Below are 24,452 nucleotides of genomic sequence, written 5' to 3'. Positions count from 1 at the left end.
AGTTTAAAGCAATATGTGATCATAATTACTTCTACTGGTGTCAAGACACTGTTGTGGGAGCTGCTAAATTTACCAAGCCACTATTCCTCTGTTGAGCTGATACAACCCTATGAAATAGTGCTCGGGAAGTGGGTGAAGGAAGAATGCCAGTGAATAAACACCTTGTCTACAAGCTGACCAAAATTGCAGCATTGCAAACGAAGTCCATTTGATGTGATTTCAAATGCACTACTGAGTGGGTCAGCTACCAAACACAACCTAACTTGGGAATCAGACAGGTCTGGAGCTGATGCAAAGCCTTCATGTAGAAGTGCCACAGAGTCCTGAATTTCTTGCACAGGGAGGTTGAAATAGGCTGTGAGCTTCATGCAACCTTAGAATCTCAGGCTGTAGAGATGACAGCAGAAATCAGCTAGGAGTGTAATCAAATAAAATACATATGTATTCACTTTGAGGGTTTAAGGACTAATATATGGATTCAGAAAAGCTTTAAGGAAGGAAGGTCAACTCTTTCCATATTACTTGTGAGAAATCCTGGAGAACTGACAATAAGCCAGAAGTAAATATTGACTCCCTCATTAAAAAGAGGGAAATGGAGGATCCAGTTGGTCTAACATCTGTGCCTAAGAAGGCTGTACAGCAATTGATCTGTAGGCACTATGAAAACAATGCAGTAAATACCAGAAGTCAATATATGAAACACTTAGTGTATGTGTATATGTAAGTATATGAACATACAGAGAGACAGACAGACCAATTTGTAGTTCTTTAGACATTTTAGCTGCATCTAACAGAAATGCCACCACCTGTTAAAAACAATGTCTGGGTTCTGAGGTCACACTTAGCCAAGATTTAACATAGTTTATTGGAGAAGCTCTCAATGTGCTAAACTATAAACCAGTTTATTTCCTACTCTTGTAGATCAGTATGCACTTGAATCTCATTGAAGAAGCTGCAGTTATGAATGGGTTGTATGGATGTGAACATTCAAAAGGGTTCTCAAACTTTTAAGCATGACTGTAATTGTTCCCCATACTGCAACTCTCATCCTCGAAACAACCAAACAACCAAAGCAACAAAGTTTGATCAGATTCGAAGTATGAGATGCAATAAGAAACTAATTATTTAAATAGAACTGACATGGTACCTCACTGTTCATTTTCCTTGCAAACCTTCCCCAACCCTTGTTTAAGATTTGTTAGCATTTAAACAGACATATCTCAGGGCTGGATTTCTGCATCTTAACAGGTTTAGATACTTCAATTGCTATCTACTTTTATACAACTACAGGCAACCTGCGGAGTCAAAATGGATTGCTTCATTCTGATCTTTTAGCTCCTCCCAGCAGCTCTTTTTAGAAGCTTCACTTTCTGAGCATCTGTGTAAATAGAGGTCCTTCTAGCTGAACTTGCATAGCTACTCAGGAAGAATAACTGCTGTGGAACAAACTCTGCTGTACAAATTACCTGAAGCTTACCCAGGTAATGTTAGTTTTCATAGCATAGTTAAGGGTTTAGCTGAATGAGCATTCCATTACTGTTACAAAAGAAAAATAAGAAATGCCAACAATGACTATTATGGATACTTTTTCTTTTCTTTCTTTCTTCTTACAAGCTAGAAAAAGGTTGAGCAAAGAACTATGTTGATGGTTCCACCCTTCCTTCCTTTGCAATATAGTAACATCATTGTAAATCACATTAGAACTGTTGAGCTGAAGGCTGTGTAGAAATGTTTCAAATAAATAGAATGAACTTGTGCAGGAAGTACAAGTTGAATGGGTATGTTGTGATCAGTAACCTATTTGGGAGACAAAGCAACATTTGTTCAACATTCCAAATGTGCTTGCCAGCCTCCCCCAAATTATATATCATGGCTATATACATTTATTTGGGAATCTATCCCATTTAAGTAATTTGGAATCACTTCTGAGTAAACATAAGATTATATAATTAAGTAGATTTAATAAATGCAACATGCTATGTAAGTGTAATTTTTGACATCAGTGAGAGGAAATACTATATAAATTAATGAAATTCTTTCAATGTAGATTCATCAATAGTATATTAAAATCTTAATAAACTGAATCTTTTTGGCTTGATATAGAATGATGAAGCCTGAACACATCTTTTGCCTTCTGATGAGCTGCTGCTTTTTCCAAAACATCAACTGTAGGCAGATAAAGCCAGACTGTTCTGCTGTGAGTTGCCTAGCTTGTCCTGCAAATCACAAAGCTGTGACTGTCAAGCATGAATGTTGTCCTCGCTGCATCCCTCAGTGTCTGTGTCCTCCCTTCCTGGAGAATGAGTGCCTTGAAGAAGGCTATGAAGATAAGATCCTTCTTTTGGGACAATCTGTGTATACTGACTTTAGTACCAGGGTGTGTATATGTGAATCTGTTCAGAACATCATTTGTCATTCAGTTTGCCCAGAAATTCCTTCAACATGCAACCATATAAGTACACCTTTGGATGGTTGTCCGATGTGTGTTAGAACCAGAAAATGACGGTGACATACCTGCTGATATAACTACATTACAGAAAAATGTAGGATTTGTAACTGTCCACCAGAAAGTGGAAAGTTGCAGTGCACTTTAATATGTTAGGTGAACTAAAGTAGAGTGTAATAAGTACAAGCTCGGAATATTTAGGCATGTGGGGATTTATGGGTTGAAATAATGAACTTGATCTCTTGAATTATTGATAACTGACGTCTTTTGTGCAAGCCTTCTCCTATCTGTCACCCTTCAAATATATTGGATTTCAACTGCTATAATCCCTCCTCCCCACGATCAGAGTAATATATCTAGAGGGCACCATGCTGGAAAGACTGATCTTGACTATATTCAGCATTTTTTGAAAGCAGCTCCTACATAGCTGGAGAAATTAAAAGACCTTTCTTTATTAGCATTCCTAAATTAAACCCAACTCTGATGAGAGAAAGACCTACTTGTACAGTGATGCATTGTCCAGACTCTGCCCACCATTCTTTCAGTTTTGCTGTTGAGTGGTGTTCGCAGTACAGAAAACAGCATAGTAAGTCTGCATAAAACAGTCTGGTGATGTAACAAGTCATCATGGTGACAGGGAATAAAATTGGGGTCAATAGAGTGTGTGTTCCAGTGAAACTGTATCTTTACTTACAGGAGGTGAATCAGAGGATCATGTGAGAAATGTTAGAAAAATATAGGATGAGAGATTCTAAATACAGGTTTTCAATTCAGTTAGCAGGAAAAACTGATAGGAAACCCTAGCACAGAATTTTTCTAGATACTATGCTGTATTCTTCAGGAGTTCAAGATAGGAATGTTACTTTATTGAGGACAGATCAGGAAGATATTAGTCACAGCTGAATACTTGATTTCAGTTATTTTCTCTGCAGGACAAAAATTGGTGCATTTAAATATGAAGAAAGGGGAACATCATTGTAAACTGAAAATTAAATTAGGAATTAGTATATTATGTTTTCAATCATTTTGATGAAATGGCGACAATTCTAACACTAAGCCAAACCCAGCTTATTATAAAATATCAAGCCAGTGTGAGCACAACTGGAATAAATTGTGATTTATGAAGAAAAAAAGGTTTGTTTGTTTTTTAAAGTTGTTTTATCAAGTTTAATCACCTTTGTTAATGATGATTTGTGTTTTTATTATATAAAAGAATTCCAGGCATACATTTCTAGTTGCTTGATTCAGCATGCAGGACTGCACATTAAAAAAATGCTGAAATTCCAGTTAGAGATCTGAGATCTCAAATTCTCTCTCCCTTTTGAAAAAGCCAACTGATAGCATTTTGGTTTGTAAAAAGAACACCATATGTATGCATTACAGCATACCATATTGTATGCATTACAGCATACACTGAATGGCACAACCAAGTAGCTAGCATTGTATACAGGAACATCTGCACAGTGTATGGGCTAGACCCTCCCAAGTCCTGATGGGAAATTCCACAGAAGGTCGTGGAGAATAACAGGGATAAGATCCTGTGGGACTTCCAGATCCAGATGGACAGGCAAGTACTGGCCAATCAACCAGACATTGTGGTAGTAGACAAGGACCAGAAGACAGCAGTAGTGATAGATGTAGCAGTGCCAAGTGACAGCAATGTCAGGAAAGAGTATGAGAAGCTGGTGAAGTACCAGGGCCTGAAGGAGGAACTAGAGAGGATGCGGAAAGTAAAGGCCAAAGTGGTCCCAGTGGTGGTAGGAGCACTCAAGGCTCCTAAGCTGGGAGAGTGGCTCCAACAGATCCCAGGAACAACATCAGAGCTCTCTGTCCAGAAGAGTGCAGTGCTAGAATCAGCTAAGACACTGTGCAGAACCCTCAACCTCTCAGGCCTCTGGTAAAGGACCTGAGACACATACCACCCATAGGGCTGAGAGGGGATATAGATATAAAGATAGATATAGATAGATATAGATATATCTCAACTATTTTGCATAATCTCTTTGAGAGCAATGGCATATGGTGCTTTTTATATACAAGGAAAAGGTTTTAAAATACGTTAAAGATGAAATCAGTTCAGCTGTCTGGACAAACCCATTTCTATTCTCTGAAATAAGACTGACAGTATAGCCTGAAAACCTGTCTATAATTTGAACACATTTTCTACATAAAAATTGACTCAGTAGTGATATCATCTTACCCCTCCTCTTCTCTGTATTAATATAAAATGATTTATAAGATAACTGGTAAGTAACATTCAACAAAAAGGGTGAGATTTTCTGAAATTCCAAGGCATTGTCTTGTGTAGTGAAGGCCTCCATTTCCTGAAAAGTGGTCCTAACTGATGCTACTGGTATTCATAGCTACATATTACCTTCAGGATCAAGAGAGGGATTTTGGTTGGACATTGCTCTACAGAATATTGGAGTTGATGGGACCTGGGCTGATTCAACACTTCTAACGGTCTTTAAAAAGCATTTTCTAAGGAGGAGTTTCAAAATTTGATACCCCTATCATTTTATTTAAGAAAATAAATACTTTGAAAGTTGCCTTTCAATCTACTTCTGTTCAGTTAAAACATAACTTTCCTTAGCCAGTAAAAATTAACATCATTTATTTCTTTGGCCTTGAATATTGTCTATAAAGAAACATGCAGAATAGTTCCAAACTAAAAGATACTCCAAAATTTAAAAGCAACCATTGTTTCACTGTAATTAATTTTGAAAACCAAAACAATATTGATAGTTGCATTATACAGAACCACAACGGTAAAAAAAGTAAATGTGACCAATACAATTAATGCTTATTAAGGTAATTCGGTAGTTTACTTTTAAACACAAGGTTGAGAACATGTGTGTTGGGTTCAGAGATTGTGCATGTAAAAATATTGATGAATCGTAATTATTCTGCCATTCTCCAGCACATTTTCCAAATATATCATTAAAAGAAAAACCAAAAAAAAAACCCTCAACTATCAAAAGTTTAGATTTCAAAGACTGTCAATCAAATATTCCTGCCCCTGCTGAAAATACCTTTTACTAATAAATAGTAGGCACCTGAACTGAAAAAAAGACAATATTGTATATTTTAAAACAAAAGCTCCATTGTCATCTTGCAGAAATTATAATCAGCTTGTTCACCCTGCAACTGATGGACCTGAACACCCAATTTGCTATTCTTTACACCTGTCATACCAATACTCAAAAATGTACCCCAGCATTAGATTATGCTACTGGCACAAACATTTCTAATGCTACATGCTTGCACTAGAAGGTGTTGTCAACAAAAATAAGGGCCTCAGTCAAAAGAAGCTGGATGTGTGCTGTGGATGGAGTTAGCAGTGAGGGCTTTTCTTAATCAGAAATGTTTTAAAAGTCTATCAAAGTAGAATTTAATCAGTGCAATATCAGCAATTTCCCTAAAGTATTTGAAGAAAAAATAATAAAATATTCAGTATATATTATTTAGAAACGGTTGCCTAGCATGTCTTCACCATGAGATGTATGTTATTGAAGACATTATGATCAACTGGTGCAGCTTATTTATATTTATATTTTGAATTTAGACACCGCCTATCTCACGAGGAAGTGACTCTGGGCAGTTTACAATACTTATCTTGAAACCCATCCCTATCATTGCTCCATTTCTGAAATTTCTTGGACAGTGAATCCCTCATTAAATCATCTGGACATCACACATCTTATTCTGGCGATTATCTCTGTCATTTTCAAAGAGGTCTTTCTGGCCCACTTAACAGGGTTTGTAGTAGTATCCCACCGGGCATCTCAAAATGTCTACTAATGCTTTCCCCATTTTACACACTGATAACATGATTGATGCACAATTAGGACCCAGATCCTGTTTGTAGCTGTTTTTCTGAATCAGAATGCTAATACTGTATGTAAATGAGGTACAAATAATGATACCACGAGGAAAGTTATGATGTACAAGAAGGAAAACTATGCCCAGTCATACTGTGTTCAAAATACTTGGGACACAAGTTCACTGTTCCTTTATGTTTTTTCCATTTGTCTTTACAGAATCTATAGAACCAGCAAACACATGCACTCCAAAGTCTGTATTTCTACACCTTTTGCAGGATTAGTATCTATGGCAGGCTACTACATGAAAATTGTTACACATGGCTCTTTAAGAACTAGCCTATGTAGTTTTAGCATTAAACATGTATTTCAGATGATACAAAATGAAGAACTGATTGGTTTCATTTTGGCAAGGATCTTCTTGCATAGCAATAGAGAAAGTGCGTCTTGATCTGGAATTCACATATATCTGGTTGATTTATATTTCTTCAGGCCACACAACGGCTGCTTTCTATAGTTGTTATTCACCATGATCCAGTGATTTTAGCCCTTGCAGCCCCAAATGCAAAATAAAATTTAAAAATGGGGAGTATCTTTTGGTGACAATTAGATTCAGGTGGTGAGCTGCAATTGCAGCCTTTATAAGGCTTAATTTATAATCGTAAGAATGCTGCTACCTAGATTTATGAATTCAGACTTGTTGCTGAGGTACTTGTTCCTTGTAGCTTTCTCCCAAGACATTCCACCTTTTTTCCAAAAAGCTTCATTTTGTTTTGATTAGATAACCTTATGGTGTCCACTGGGGAAATGGAAGAAAATTTTCTTCTAGCACTCATATAAATTTTCTGTGTCTGGTAGAAAGGACAGAAATTTACAAATACATTATTGAAAAAAAATATTTTTCAGTTAATCAATTTTTTAAACAGAAAAGGCCTTTTTACTCTCTTTTAAAATAATTGCTTCAAGGTTTATCTTAATGGTAACAAAAATGTACCACTGTTTTAATGGAATTATAGTAAGCTTAAACATAGAAATTTTTACTAAATTTCAGTAGTTCTCAATTACTTCAAGAGTATTTTTTAACAAAAAATATTCAGGTTTATTAAGACTTCTGTAAGTCTACATTACATTAATGTTTTTTAGACAAATGCTCTATTTTCAAATATTTTCAAATTTTAACTCAAATTTCCATAAAATGCAAAAGAGAAAAAATGGGTTTGTTTAACTTTCACAGAACCATAAGAATCAGCGCAATATCAGTCTAGTTTCTAAGGCCTCAAGACAGTGAAATGTGCCAGAATATCTTGATCTGTTTGTGATCTTTCAACTGGCTACCCACTTTTGTGTTTATCTGTGTTCCGAGGTTGGAAAATTTAAATTGTTTTTCCCCCCTTGTCCTGTATGACATTCGTGGCACTCTTATTTCCGTCATTGCAGTACTTATCTAATAATCCAATTGTTCCAGTCCAGTATTATGGGAGAAAAATGAGCATGTTCTTTCACTTTGAGCATATGAACATTAACAGTAGCAGTAGTACTGATACATAAAATCTTCTATCATAGAGGTTCCATGTGGCTGCCAAAGCATATCAAAGTCCCTGCATCAGGGCTGCATTTCTCTAGGAGGAAGCCAGGATGATACAGAAACTTCTCATTCATTCAGGTTATATACAGAGACTGACTGAAGCTCTTAAGAGACCTCAGGGAGCCTCTGCCATACACAGACTTCTTTGAGTAACAGTCCTTTTATTTAAATCCATTTTAGACTAGAAGCAGAAGAATTAGAACTAATGAGAGATGATAATCCTCTAACTATTGAATCAACCAAAACCAACTTTAAATGCTTTGTTGAATCAGGACCTACATCAAAACTAACTTATTAAAGTCTGTTGGAAATACATCTTGAATTTGTTGAGATAGCTTATCCTTTCCCTACCTGTTATTTTTCATAAATTGCAATTTCCCAAATCTCCAGACAACGTAGGTGAACACTGAAAAATACCAGCTCTGGAGGGCACAGAATGAAGAAGGCTGGTGTATAAAAATGTTTCATAAATCATTCAACAGCATAATCCATTATACTATAAAGCCTGTATGCGAGGTCCCTTAAAGTTAAAGTTAAGAATGGGAAAATACCAACATTCATTAATGATGGCAAGAACACAGCAATTTTGAAAATATGAAGAATGAGGAAAAATTGCTAATAGCAATCATAGCCAAGATTTAAATTATCAGCACTACTTGTGAATGCAGGAATAATGTTCAATGTATGTTAAAGTATTGTTGAGATTTCTTTGTCGTGAGAAATCTATTTTTATCTGCACCTAGTTTATCTTGTCTGATCTGAAAAATTCTAAATAGATGGAACTGGTTATATTTGGATGGAAAAGCAATAGGAAATACCAGCACTATAGGTTAGCAGGGAAGGGAAAAAAGCATGCTGGAAGAAGGTAATGGAACCACTTGGATATTGTTGCAAGAAAACTGCGTGGACATGTCTGTGAAATGACCATAATCAAGCTCAATTCAAAGGAGACTTTATCTTACCTTATTTGTATTACAGCTGCAGAATACATAACATTTGAGATGCAATAAAGTGGGGAAAAATTACAGATAACCCAGAAGAAAGTACCTGCACACTGTCAACTGATGTGAAGTATATGTATTATTGAGGATTTTTTTTTTATTGTGATAGAGACTGTGTGTTTTTATTCACCTGAATATCTCCTGTTCAGCAGGCATCCCCAAGCTGGTGCTCTTTGCTAGAAATTTCCAGAATTTCAGCCATCATTAGATGCTGCTGGCTTGGACTTCTGGGAGTTAAAAGACCCAAAACATCTGGAAAGCACCAGGTTGAGAAAGGCTACTCTTGTGAGACAGCATTCAATATAGACAGAAATATAATTTGAATGGTAGTTTACATGAAATAACAAAACAGTGCTGACCAATATCCAGCTTCCCACTAAGGAATGGACCTTAATATATTACTATGAGTTGTACCATTATGGGATAGCAGAGAACCATAGAATGTCACATAGGCATGTTTATTCAATTTGGACTGTTTTCATAACCTTCCAAATAGTAGTACTAAACACTTTTTCCTCGTGCTTAATACAGTCATCCTTCCAATTCTTACAGAATTTATAAAAATATTTTTCATCCAATAATCCTGATAAAGGTAAAAATAAGTGTTTTATAGCAAACAATGAACAGACACACTAGCTAGGAGCACACCTTATGGCATCTCCTGTACCTTTAAATGTATCCTTGAACTGGGATAAGAGAATAGCTGTTCAGGCAAGAGACTCCCACTTAGAATTCAACATATGAAGAATCACTAATAATCCTTCCACTCTTTAAGTCATGCTATGTTGCTATGTCAACTAATAGCTAGTCATCTTTGAATACAGCATGACTGTTAGCAATTGGACATGTTCTCATACATGTGAAGAGTTCTGTGAAAACTGGAACCATGCATTGTCAAACTCCATACTGCATAAAATAATAGCATACTTGGGGAGACCAGTTCTTCAGTGATGTCACCACTACTGCTAAGACAGCGTAGGGGTGGCTCACTGCTCCTTACATGTTGAATTCTACACTGGAATGTATCACCTGAAGAGAGCTACAATCATGGCTTCTTCTGGCTCCTCTAATCCTTTTATTGCCATTCTAACCTCACCTTATCTGCTCCAAAAAAACATTGCAAAGGAGCCACTGGGCAGGTGGATAAAAAAAGGGAGAAAGGATGAGGAAGAAGCTGTGGTAGCTAAATCAAACAGCACATTTAAAAGGTACAATGAGATCTAGGCTTGTCCACCTAACACCTCCTGAAGAAATTAAATTTATAGTAAATGCCATGCATTCTTTATGGAATCACACATTTCCACTTTTTTTTTTTTTTTTGTATTATGTTGCCCACTTTAGACTGGCAGCTTAGGTTTGTTTTTTTTAAGGTGCAGAAGCATCTTTCAAATCTACATAGCTAACTTCATAAACAAATCCCATACGCTAGTTTGACATGCTTTACATTTACATTATTAAACCACCATTGTTAAAATGACAGAACTGAAACTGGATACTTTCAATGAAATAAAAAGTACTTTCAGTTCTCCCATAGCAGTGCAATTTTATACATCTGAAAATTGCAGATGTTATGATGCTATAGAATAGCAAGAACTGAGTAACGTAGTGATTGTCTGGTTGGGGTAAGTTTAAATCCATGCTGATGTAAAACTAACTCACATTCCAGGCAACCACCATTTTACCCCATGTCTGCAACCCCATATACTCATTTTTTTTTATCAGGTTGACTTAGCTTTTTATGTGTGTATGTGTGAATGAGATAATAACTTTAGGGAAACAAATGGGGTGATCATTTTTTTTTAACTTACTAGATTTTCAAAATTAAAAAAAAAACACATTTGAAAGAAGTTGCTGCACCTGCAAAGACACTCTTTAAGCTTACTATGAAATACAAAAAAGTGCACTCTTCTATATCTACATATAAAACATATTAGAAATAAAACTTGTGTAAAATGTTTGCTGTGCAAACTATAAAAAGTCAGTCAGTCCGTTGTTGTTCCTAATATATTTAGGTCATGTCCTCTTGCTTCCTATTGCAGAGAATCACTGTTATCCAAGACCAGCCCACTGATATTTGTAGTTGAGAGGTCTGTTCCATCATCTTCAGTGCTGTCTACAGATTCATCCTCACTTTGCCCTGCCATCATGACTTGCTGAACAGCCAAAGTAGTACCATCAGATGAAAGTGATTGGAGACTGTCTACATTCATGTTGACGGGAGCTGTAATTGTTACAACAGCTCCTAAAAATGGAGAAAAGTATAGGTCCAATTGGAAACACAATTAGATATTTTTAAAAAACCATCATTCCTATTCTGAAATATCCATTTAATCTCATTTTCTAAAATAAACTAAAAGAAAGTTTTAGATTGAACAGCTATGAATTTAACAATTGGAAATTAATTAAAATTGCATGCACCATCTAGGTCATCTTTTTCCTCAGTAAGCCATTTTGATGACAATATGTTCATTTTGTTTTAGTCTAGTTTGGACTAAATAAAGATTCTGAAATTTGAAAATGTTGAGGCACTACCATTTAATCTAGCATTCCAAGATTTACAACATTTGGAGCAAATATTTACACATAAAACTGGACACCAGTGCCTAATCTAATATCATTAAGGCTGCAACATATGAATTTTTACTTGTGAACAAGCCCCATTAAGATACCAGAACAGGAATATTTAACTTCAGTGCATAACTATAGATGTGTGCTTGCCTGATCATAGAAGGGAAGAAAGTTCCAGTTTGGCAGATACTAATCATTCCTTATTATTATTATTATTTTATGCAGTCCATGAAAAAGTATTTACTAAATTAAATCTATGCTAATTCATTACTTTCAGTAGGCTTTGCACAGGGAAATGGTATAAATTATTTGCAAACTGGGTCATCAATCAGCAAAGAAAAAGAATAAAGCAGATTTTTAAAGCTATATAATGAAGTAAGGGATCTGCTTACCATCTGACATAGTAAGTTCATTTGACTGATGCTGAGCTACTCCTGATGCAATGGAGTCTGGCCAGAACCTTTGAACTGGTCGGTTTTGAGCTGTTTTCTTCTTCGTTTTTGGTGTTTCAGAACAGCTGGAATCCAACATTGGCTGGAGAATTCGCCTTCTAGCATTGATAAACCTAAATAAGGGCAAAATTTAATCTTCCAAAGTAGCTATAGATATTAGACTTGTTCTAATTAAGACTTTTCTAACTGAACAACTAAGCCATAAATATTATAATTGCTTCTCAGCTGAGTTTTTTAATTTACTGATGTACTATACAACTTCAGGTCTATAGTTAAACTTTTTCTTGTCAAAAGAGACTACAAATAATTTTGAGACTTTTTAAAACATGGTCACATTCTTGCATTTTCATACAATTTCTAATAACTCAATCTTTCACAATTTATCACCACCAATCAATCAAAATCTTGGGCTAAATCAAACCTACCATTTTATTATTTTGACTGTGCAAATCTTCAAAGGGGTGTTTTGCTTTGATAAAGGATTGGGCAAAGTTCTCAGTCAGAGCAACTTGAAAGAGCAACAAGGCCTCCTCACCTCTAAGAGCATTATACCAGGTTTCTTTATGTGGCTCTGCTTTGCAGATTCCTCCTCACTCTTCGAGGAGCCTTTTCCTGCAAAACTGGCTGAAGGACATCCAGATTGGTCAGTTTGGGCAGGTGTGTTGGGAATCCTACCAGTTGGCTAAGAATCCTCTCACCATGCACCAAAGGTCTTCCACACTGGGCAGCTTCAGCAAACAATCTGAGAAATACCACAATCACCCAACTAGGGCATTCTTGTCAGTGTCACCATACACATTGAAGCTAGCCAGCCCTGAGCATGTGTGGTAAAGGACCTCCAGGTTGGGTGGTTTGGGCCTACATGGAGGCAATGCCACAACATAGACTGAAGCTGCCCAGCCTGGATACCCGTGGCATGTACTGAAGTTCTTCCAAATTGGAAACTTTGCTGAATTTTGCCCTATGCACTGAAGACACCCAGCAAGAAGACCAGTGCTGGAAGAGAAACCCAAGAGGAGCTTTTTTCTGCAGCACTGGCCCAAAATGATTCAATACAATGTTTGCTTTGTCAAAGTGAGTCTCACTGCCTCTACAACACAAAGGTCTTTGTTAAAGTGAATCTAATGTTCTGCACAGCCCTACTGATTATATTTCAATTCTTTTGTGCCTTTCATTCTCTTAAAATATTTGCATTATGTGTGTCTATGTGTCTGTGTTTATATACACACATACACATAAACATATATGCATATACATGTACATGTACATGTACATATTAGACAGAGACACCCTCACACACATACGCTTTCATATAAAGTAAAGTTTCATTCCTGTTGAGCTTGACTCCTCATGCCTTCATGGGTGTGTCCATTCAGTTTTCTTGGGAACAATACAGAAGTCATTTGCCAATACCTTCTCCCAAGATGCTTTTTCAAATTCCCAGCCTAATATTTCCTACTTGGCTTTATGTATTGCCAACACTATCCAAATTTCTCTGTCACAAAATACACTACTTTTCTTTCACAAACTATGAATTTACAGAATAGAAACATGCAGTATAGAAATTATGGTGGTGAAGTGAGACCCAAGTTAAAGTTCAAGTTCCCATTTGATCACAAGACTCACTGGGTGACTTTGGGACATTTATTTTGTTAGCTCAACCTACTTCAGAGAGTTCCTGGAGGGAGAATATGAGGAAACCTACAATGTACATTACTTTGAGTTTCCCAGAAGAAAGGTGAGATAAAGAATTACTATAAAGTAATTATATAAAGAATAAAGTAATTCTGATCAACTTACCAGTTGTTAACCTGGAGCAATGTAAGATTTGTTTGTGCTGCTATCTGTTTTTTCTCATCTTCTGTTGGATATGGATGCTACAGAAAGAAAGATTTTCATTCTTCTTTTTGAATTGAATTTATTTTTAAATAAATTGCATTAATAATAAAAAATCAATTTATTATTATTTATTACAGCTATTCATATCCTGCTTTTCATAACCATCTGTCCAATGCAGTTTACAAACAATATAGCAATTCCACTAAAATACCATACATGTTATTTAAAGCGAACACACTATGATCTTCCTCAGAGAGCAGCTAGTGGTAATAGCCCTATGGGGGAGGGGGTTGCTGCAAGTCCAGCAGAGCAGGCTTGCGGTGGTGGTCACCTGGTTTCCTCTTTTTCTTTTCAGGGATCCTTCCCCCAAGGCAATTAGTGGTAATGGGTTTCAGGTTTCCCTCACAGTATGAAAGAGAATGGAAATTTAAAAGAGATTCAATACTCTATAGTTATTTTAGTAGAACTTAACCCTCCACTAATAAAATAAAGTATGACCAGCTAAATTAATCTTTCTATAATGCATCTTGCAGTGACTTCAAATATTGCCAATTAATTCATCTGTACCTGCTAAGTTACTTTAATGCCATCAATTACAGGCTATGATTTCTTAATGTAATAATAATGTGAGGACAGTACTCAGATTTCCAATTCCCTGCAATAAAAATTCCTGCTGGTATTAAAAGTCAACTTATTCATGATACTACCAATCTTTTTTTTTTAATTAGAAATCACAGTCTTATAAGAAATCTCCTTCCTAAAATGTCTGGCATCAGTTTCCAAACTATTTTTATGTCCAGATAGACACAAAAGAAAGAGCAAATGTTTGTAATATTTTATGAGAGTTCTCTCATAATCAGCAATCATATTAATGATACTCCACTCCAAACCAGCGGATGACCTCTCAGTGGTTTTATGTAGATATTGAACAAGGCAGGAGAAAATGAAATGTCTTTGGGTCCAACCACTCTCTGGACCTTCCTGCTTAGGAAGGAACAAAGCCACCATAACACCATTCATCCAACTTCAAACCCTAGCAGGCAGTCCAGAAAAATACCATGGTTCACAGTATCAAAAGCTGCTGAAATATCTAGAAGGACAGAGATAGTTGTGCCACCTCCATTCAGGCTCGACCAAAGGTCATCCATGAGACCAACCAATGAAGTTTCTGTCCCACGCCCAGGTCTGAACCCAGACTGCCAAAGGTCCAAACAATCTGTATCTTCCAGACCCTTCTACCACTGCAGCCCCACATTTTTAGTAAACTTCCCCAGGATGATAGTTGTTCAGTTTCGCTTTGTTGGATCCAGGCCTAACTGCTTAACAAGCAGGTAATCCAATGCCTCTTTAAGGACCTCTGGCACCTCCCTTTTCCTCAAGAAGTGTGGACTACAGCCCAGATCCAGCTCCCAGTCCTCTCCTTGGCCACTTTAATTAGCCAGGTGCAGAGCTCAGATTGCAGAGGACTCTGTTCACTTCCTTAGGATCCATAGGTTCAAAATCCTCTCAGATAACACTACAAGGCATCACCTCTGTCATCCCAGTAGATTCTGTCCACCTAGCTTCCAAACTGAAGTGTACATAGGCAATTGTATCTACTGTAAATGCTTGGCCAGACAATGGCAACTTACTGTATATTGACTGGGTTTTCCAACCCATCCTTTCCTAAAATAAACACAGTAAGGGTGGAGGAGTAATTATGCATTGCTGCCTTTATTGCCACAGAGTAAGCTCAAACCTGGCATATTTGCTTCTTGGTTTTTTGCAGCATCGCTCCAGGCATTTCTTCACCTGCTTCATTTCACAGAGCTGCTCAGTAAACCAAGGAGGTGCACAGGACTGGTGAAAGGAGAGGTCATTCAGAGACAATCCTGAATGGAATTGTCTAAAATTTCATTGAAATGGAATAGAAACAACCTCCAGATCACTGGGAAACTCCCCAAGTGCCATCAGGAAATTCGCTAGATCCATCAAACATCTGTGGCCGACCATATTAACAGGTCCCTCCTCCCTGCAAAGATTGGTGGTCCCGGTTAATCCTACTGACATAACTGATCTGTCCCTTACAATGGACTGATAGAAAAGTCCCCGAGAACCAGATCATGACCCATCTCTTCCAAGGTGAATAAGGTGTGGCCAGCCACATGAGATAGGCTGGAATGACCTGGGACAAGTCCATGCTTATTATGGCAGCCATGAACTACTGAGCCACCTCCAATCCCAAGGAGGGGAGGTGAAATCACACAATACTAACAGTCTGGGTGAATGCATAACCTCCGCTGCAATGAGGTCAAGTAGGTCAATGAGGGATGCTGCCATACAACTGGGAGGACAGTACAATAGAAGCACTCCCAGCTTCTCCCTTTGTCCCAACTTCATGAGCAAGGCCTCACATCTGGCCACCTCTGGAACAGTGATCCTCATAACAGCTAGAGACTTTTGGAATACAAAAGCCACATCACTTCTTCTGCCTCAGGTTGGGACTGATGCAAAATACGAAACCCATCTGCACAAAATTCCACGAGAGGGACCCCCTCCCTTTATCCAGCCAGGTCTTTGGAATACAGGCCAGGTTTATCCTCTCATCCATGATTAAATCATGGACAAAGCTGGTTTTATTACAGACAGACTGGGATCTTCCCTGGATAAGTTTGTACAGTTGGGTATTATCCCCAGCGGGTACTTATTTAATCAATTTACTTGGGAGTCAAATGATCCCAGGGAGAATAGGGCCGGGGAGCATTTGATTTCACTCATATATGAGAATGACATGCAAATTCTAAGTAGTAGCAACAGTGATTTCAAATACCCAATAACTTATCACGGAGGACGGGCCTGTTCATCCATTGATTATATATGTGCATCGACCCCACTGGTAGCTTTAGCCTCTGACATAGAAACTTATTTGAGATGTGACAGTGACCACCAACCAGTATCGGTTAGGTTACGTCTCCCTTCAGATCTTCGCTCAAGAGCTCCAGTAGAACAGGAAATAGTTAATAATACAACTATCCACCAGGAAAGAAGGTTAGCTTGGAGGTTGGTGGATGTGAAAAAGATAGAGGCACTAATACATTCCCAGGAGTTTACGGCTAAAGCTGACAATGTGAGAGGGCAGAGCCCACAGAGGAACTCCCCTATTGAAGATTATAACTGGATTTGTGGGCGACTTAAACAATTGTTGGTGACTGCTCTGCCTCTTAGAGAAAGAGTTTGGGTAAGAGAAAGATGGTTTGACCAAGAGTGTTTGGTGTGTAAAACACAATTGAGAAGACTTTTGAGAAGATTTCTTCTCTCTCCCTCCTATCAAAACCACATGTCCTTCATTGATCAGAGAAGGAAATATAAGTTACTATTAAAAAAGAAAAAGAGGGAGCATACAATTAAATTCTGGGCTAGATTAGAAAAAGCAGCAAAGGGCCCTCCCGTGGTTTTATTCTGGCAGGATATAACAAAAATTTTAAAAGATAGAAAAACAGTGCTAGATGTACATATCCCTGCAGAAAATTGGGAATCTTATTTCAGGGCAATTTTTAATGATGGTCCTGGTATGAGGGTATCCAGACAATCTATATGGGAGAAAGATTTGAGGGATTCCCCATATTGGCCCCCGGTTTTGGCCCTGGAAACTAAACAACTAATTACAGCATTAAAAAATGGACGTGCTCCAGGGTGGGATTGTGTGCCTGCTGAGCTTCTCAAGCATAACACTGATTGGTGGGCTCCTGTGTTAGCGGGCTTATTTACTTATATAGATAGGACAGGAGATATTCCAGTAGGGTGGAAACTCTCTCTAATTGTACCTATATATAAAAAAGGCAACAGGGATGACCCATGTAACTATAGGGCAATTAGTCTGATTGATATCATAGCTAAACTATATGCCAAACACCTGCTCAATAAATTAGAGCAGTGGGTCATGGAAAATGACATCCTCCCAGAAGAACAATCAGGATTTCGGGCAGGAAGGTCAGTTATGGATAATTGTTTTATTTTAGCCCACTTAGTTAAGAAATATAAGGATAGGAAGAAATCACTCTTTGTGGCCTTTATTGATTTAAAGTCAGCTTTTGACTCAATCAATAGACAGATTCTATGGAATAAGCTGAAAAGGTTGAGTGTAGAACCCAGACTTTGCGCTCTCATAAGGGCATTATACACGGATACACAGTTGAAAGTCTGTGTGGGGCGATCAGGAGCCACAACCCGCCCCATCCCAGCCAATAAAGGTGTAAGGCAAGGTTGCATTTTGGCACCCACATTATTTAATGTTTACTTAAGTGATCTCCCAAAGGTGTTTGCTCAGACAAATTTTCATAGACCAAAAGTAAGAAATAGGTCCATAAACATGTTGATGTATGCCGATGATTCGGTTCTAATGTCATTTTCTCAGATTGGTTTAAGGAGACAACTAAAAGCTCTATTGGAATACTGCAATGTAAATGACCTTACTATAAACAATGCTAAATCAAAGGTAATGGTTTTTGGCTCACAAAAGAAACAATATCGTTGGCACATAGACGGTCGCCCAGTAGACCAGGTATCTTCCTTCGTTTATCTGGGCTTGACTTTTTCGGTAAATGGCAGTTGGAAAAACCAGATGAAGACAGCTGCGCAGAAAACTGCACAACGTATAGCAGCGTTGTATAAACTTATGTCTTATTCAATTCCAACAATAATACTTCCAGTGCTTAGGGTATATAAAGCCAAGATCATCCCATTGTTAACCTATGGAGCTGAAATTTGGGGTTCTTTGGTAACCCCGTCCTTAGAAATACCACAAAACAAATTTTTAAGAAGAATTCTTCTGGTTGGACCAACGGTTCCAGCCAGTGCCGTTAGGGCAGAAACAGGTATTTTCCCATTAAGTGTATCTGCCCTATTAAAAGTAGTAAAATATTGGAGACGATTGATTGAGATGGAGGAGTTTAGACTGCCAAAACAATGCTTTTTAGAACAATTGTCAGCTCCCGAGATCACCAATTGGGTTGGACTTTTGTATAAAGCTACAACAACTATGGGCCTCTCCCCCCTTTTACTTCAACCCCTTGGAGACCAGGCAGTTAAAATCATTAGACAAAGAGCACAAGATATTAGTGCTCAACAAGATATTGAAATCTTATCTGCTACGAAGTCGGTTGGCTTAGCCAGAAATAAGACTATTTTTGGTATAGAAAAGTATTTGACAGTCCCAACTCCCTTAATGTATCGCAAAATCTTTACACGATTAAGATTTAACCAGCTGGAAACTCAGGAAGTAACGGGCCGGTACGCAGGCATACCATATCAGGAGAGACTTTGTTTTTGTGGTAAAAGTAGAGTGGAAAATTTAGTCCATATAATCTTTGAATGTCATCTGTATGAACAAATAAGACAGAAGTATATAAAGCAGTATATTACAGTTAGACCTTATATATCCTGTGATTTTATATTGGACCGATTATTGTCAGGCTACAATCAACATGTGGTTAGGAGTATCACTAAGTTCATTAATAAGGCGATAAAAATTAGAGAGGAATTTAGAGCAACCAATGTCATAAATTGTAAAGATGACGAACTGACAGTTCCTGGTTTTATAATTATAATTTTAACTGTATATTGGATTTTATATTTAATATGGTATTAGATTGTTTTTATGAAATTGAAATGGCCAGAAGGCTAATCAATAAAAATTGACTGACTGACTGGGTATTTGACCAGGAAACTATCCTTTGAAATATTTGATGTCTTTGCTGAGATTCAATATGGCTTGCAAGATTATATTGTCACTGCATAAAAGCAGATTATATTCAATATAATATTTTAGAGAGCAATTTTAGAAATAACCTAGTAACTGCCTAACAAATATGCAACTTTGGAGATTTACTGCAATACTGCAATAAAAGTATGCTTGACAAAGCTGACATTTCTAAGCTGATTTAGAAATGACAGTGATCTGAAAATGCAAAAGCCATAAAAAAAAAAAAAAAAAATTAAAGATACAGACAGACTGGCATTTAACAGCATCATCTTGACTGGAGCACTCAGCAATCCAGCTACCTGTTTCTTGACTTGAGACTGGGAAGCTGGAAGCCGGAATTGGAATCAAATTTCTAATCTCTTTTCCCTGTAATGGCTTGCCCCCAGCTCCCACCATACTCCCCCCGTCTGTCACTATTATTATCCTCCATTTTTACCCTCTCTGTTATCTGTCTCTCCCACTTTCCCACATCTCCAATGCTGGTCACCAAAACCAGTCCTCATAAACAGACAATTCTTTCCTTTCTCTCCTCCCAGTCAGTCAGTAATGAACAGTAACAATAATAATACCTAGAGTTTTAGAAGCAATGGAGTAATTCCCATTTACCTCTTCCCCCAACCCATCTGACCAGATCAAACTGGCTCTCACCCAGTAGGGTTAGAGGGACTCAGGGTCTCCCCTCCCTGTTTTTTCAGTACAGAGAGGGGGTGATTTTCCTCAGTCCTCCACCTAAGTGACTTTTTTCTTCTATCTCCTTCTGCTCCACCACCATTCTTTTTCCTCTCTTCTGGAGTAAACTTTCAGGCAGTCCAGGGAAGGGGCATGACTCCACTCTGCCCCATATTCCCCCCTTGTCCTGGCAGGTTGCCTAATCCTGTCTTAGGAGGCAAGGAAACACTGAGACTCTATATTATGAGTATCATTTGGTATTAAGGAATGTTAATTTTGTCATAAACTTGGGTGAATTATTTTCAATATTCAGTCCTATATATGCATATCTGGAATAAGTCCCACTGAACTCAGTGGTACTTACTTTTATGTAGACGTGCATAGGTTAGCAATATTAATTTTTTATAATGTCCAAAATAACAAAAGTCTAGATAACACATCATTTTAGAATACATTTCAGCTTTTGTTTCAGACTTGAAGATGCAAAGTCTGAATATAATATGTCCTATTTACCAGTTAGCAATAAGCAGCAATCTAAATTGGAGATCATTAAAAAGCACAGAACAGGAGCTGAAGCAGTAGATAATCTCTCAGGAGTTTATTCTTCAAATGGCAATGTCACAAAGCCTCCTGTATAGTTAAAGAAGGTGAATGCCAATTCCAGAATATTACAGACCTATATCCAATATGCAGGACTATAGAGAGATAATGAAAAAAAATCAGATGAATCTTAAGTTCTCTATAGCTGCACGAAATCCATCATCTTTTTTTAAAAAAAACTCCAACAATTATGCAGATGCAATTCTTCTCTTTCTCCTTTTAGTATTAGATGATCTTATATATTGTACTTCAGAAGGGAAGATGATAGATGTAGAGAATTGTGTCTAGATAGTACAATAGGATGACATTCAAATCACCTGTTACACTGACATATATGTATGTTGCTCTGTCTGTTTAAACAGGTATGTCCAATTTATTCTGTTTAAACAGACATCTCAACATACTTTTACTAAAGAGACAGTAGAATTCTGTTTCCATAATACATCTGATCATGAATATCATTTGACTGTGGATATAATAAAAAGTTGTGCAATGCTGTCTCCTTCCAACAAAACCAACAACTAACAGCACAATGTAGAACCCATGGATTAAATTTTATAATCACACAGACAGAGCATGTATGTAAAATAAAAAACTTGAGGCAACATTTGTGTGATCTTTCAGTTCATGAATAAGCTAATTATGATTATACAAATCACAGGATAAATGTGTGACCCTAAACTAACAAAGATTACTGTACACATGGGCCCTTTTGTGTGTGCAGCACATTCAGTAAAGCAAACCACATAACAATCCTGCCTCTGCATATAGCTAAACTTCACTTTATACAGTGAATTTCTCCCATCCCCTGAGGAAATGTTTAGACTGACAGAAATTTAAATATAGCTCTCAAAAGACTACTGATTGAAGGAGCACATGATTTTAAAAAATCCTCGGTACAAATTAAATAAAACCAGAAAATCACAAGTTTACATAAGAGGTTCCTACTGAACTTAGGTCTGATTCATCTTTAATAAATCAATTTAACTTTTTTCAAGCAGAGCTACAAAAATAGACTGTAAAAAGTTTCATTTCAGAATAAAATATTTTCCTGCATGAAATCGGTATTGGAGAAAAGTCCTGAGAATACCACGGATAGCCAAGAAAACAAACAAATAGATCACTGAATAAATCAATCCAGAGTTCTCACTGAAAGTACAAATGACCAGGCTCAAATTATTGTGCTTCAGACACAGTATGTGAAGCTGTACTGGAAAAGACTATAATGCTGAGAAAGGTGGAAGGAAATAGAGGAAGAAGATGACCAGAGACAAGATAGATGGACTCAGTTACAGTAGCAATGGGTGCACCACTGGAAGACCTGAAGGACCAAGATGGGGACAGATGCTCGCAAATCTGTGTGGTCATGAAGACTCAATACAACTTAATGGCACAAAATCAATCAATCAATGAAATAGGTAAAATTATATCAGCAAAAATTCTTTTAAAAAGTGTTTCCAATCACTGTGATCAATTCTTACCCCTATATGCTGGAAAAGCCAAGATCTCATCACATTTGTAGCATGCTTTGGAAGAACACCTCTTTTATTCTTTGATGATCCATCATCTTGATGCAAGATGCTTAAATCTTGGTTTAATTGTAACTGGAGCTGCACAAATAGCACAACTTTATTAACACACCATAAACATTATCAAAAATTCCTTAATACTTCACAAGAATAATTTTATAAAAGCACAACTGTTGTATTAAAAGTAGAAGGGGATGTACCTCAGAGCTACACATGCACCTTTTCAGATAGTATGCAAGAGCTATATATGTCAATGCTAGTCCATATCAGAAACTGTGGACAACTATCAAATTAGGAGAAACAGTTCTAACCCTATGTTCTCACTAGAAGTTTTCTATGTGCAGGGAATTTTAGAAGAATTTTATTTATTTTATGGGAACATTCAAGCATAGTATTCACAAACTGCAGATTGTAATGATTATAAAGATGAGTAAGGATTCTCTACAACTCTGAGGAGTATTTATCCCTTTTAAATTTATGGGGGGAAATCAGTGATGCGTGGAACAACACAGACAGGGGCAAAGATGTGGCCTCTGTGATATATGAGTGCTCAAATTCTGTTTGTGCCCCCAGAGATCCCTCTGATTATGAGTGCTGAAACTTAAATGCAGTTCCTGCCAATTATTTTATGGATGGTATAAGCAGATGCTTCTTTTTACTTTTTGTCCACATTTTGCATATTAAAAATATTTAAATTCATTATATAGGCAACCCTGTATTGTCAATGCATATTTTCCACCTCTTATTAAAATTTTGGCTTCTTCTCCCATTTTAAACCACTCTATGAAATACGTAGAACAAACCTGTGAATTCTGGATCCTGATAGTTCCAGGTGACAGTGCCTGTGTTACTACTTGTCCTTGAGGTGTGACCACTGTTACTGGTTGATATACTGTGCCACCTTAAAAGAATACAGCAATCAAGTAACTGAGAGATCAAGAGGCTGTATGTTAACTGATGTTTAGTTATTATTAAAGATATAGGATGGAGATATGTTTAACAGATAAAATGATTTTTAAAATGCAAAAGGTAATAATTGTTCTGATTTCATAGAATATTTTACTTTATGGAAGCAGAAATCCAGATAAGAGTCAGCAGTGTCCACACGGCAGGGGTCCAAAAAGTCAAAATGGCAGTCTCAACAGTAAATTGAAGCCCTGCCCCTTTGTATATGTGTGTGATGTCAGTGCACGTACAAAAGTGTCAGGGCTTTGATAGTGGTACCAGAACCAGCATCTTGACTTTTTTGACCCCTGCTGTGCGCGTGACTAAGAGTATTTTTACTATATTTGGTATTATTACATAAATCAGCTAATGTATTATGAATATTTTAATTACTCAATATATATTTGATTTGCCTTCATTTTCTTTTCACTAGTTCCTAAGAGGAGTAATACTAGACAAATTACTCCTTGAAGAGTAATAGTATTGTTTAAAATGACGTTTCATTTATCTTAAGATAAATAGGTGGTATATAATAAAACAAATTTTTATAATATTTTTCTCTTTAGAAACTACTAAACAGCCAGACGCACACACAAACACATATATCCACACACATTGATAAAATGCAACATTTGAATGTTTAGTGTTTCTTACCTGCAACTGTTGCCATTGTTACATTTCCCTGCTGCAGTGCTGATGCAGGTACCACAATCCCCTGGGGACTTAGTGTACCTGTGATGGCACTTTGAATTGGCTAGAAACAGTAACAACAAGAATTACATAGCCTTATATTTATGGAAGTTCCCATGATTTCAGTTGAACAGTTTCAAATCAGAGAGAGATTTGAAAAAAACACAATGATGTCGACTAACAAGTATGATAAAAAAACTGTTATGAAAACAAGTTCAATGAGAAGAATAAATAGGCAAGAAATTATAGTTTGACAATATGTGTATGTGTATGTTGTTTCTAAAATGCTAGCTTTCTTTCTAATATTTAAACATTCATAGAATAGTTAAAAACAGGTATATGAATGTTGAATTATATATAATTAAACCAAGCAATAGTTCCTGTACCACTCAATACTATTCTTAACATAGTGAAAGCTTGAATTTGTATGTCAAATTGCTAGATTAGAGATAATGGGATGAATATTTGGAAATGGCTATCAGTAATTTATCTAGATTTTTTTTTTTAAAAAGGAAAGAGTAAATAATTGTATAGGTTTTCAGTCTTAAAGATCTCTTAAGCATTTTA

General features: G+C 36.9%; 1 protein-coding gene across 5 annotated transcripts in view; it reads right to left on the bottom strand.

The window, feature by feature from the left end:
- Positions 1-5,746: 5,746 nt before the first annotated feature.
- The window catches only part of PKNOX1 (PBX/knotted 1 homeobox 1), a 37,598-nt gene continuing 18,892 nt past the window's right edge, over positions 5,747-24,452 (bottom strand). For all 5 annotated transcript variants that reach the window (XM_088144711.1, XM_088144707.1, XM_088144709.1 and 2 more), the window contains 6 exons: positions 23,850-23,949; positions 23,054-23,151; positions 22,203-22,331; positions 13,674-13,750; positions 11,814-11,986; positions 5,747-11,095 (listed from right to left, as the gene is read on the bottom strand). In XM_088144711.1, the coding sequence (XP_088000837.1) occupies positions 10,884-11,095; positions 11,814-11,986; positions 13,674-13,750; positions 22,203-22,331; positions 23,054-23,151; positions 23,850-23,949 (789 nt within the window). In that variant the 3' untranslated portion in view covers positions 5,747-10,883. The remainder of the gene's footprint in view (positions 11,096-11,813; positions 11,987-13,673; positions 13,751-22,202; positions 22,332-23,053; positions 23,152-23,849; positions 23,950-24,452) is intronic.

This window comes from Python bivittatus, unplaced genomic scaffold (genome assembly GCF_059951505.1).
Source record: "Python bivittatus isolate LINGU-HERP-01145 unplaced genomic scaffold, Pbiv_v1 ctg000350_np1212, whole genome shotgun sequence".
Taxonomy (NCBI): Eukaryota; Metazoa; Chordata; class Lepidosauria; order Squamata; family Pythonidae; genus Python; species Python bivittatus.
This window is presented reverse-complemented; position numbering and strand designations above follow the sequence as displayed.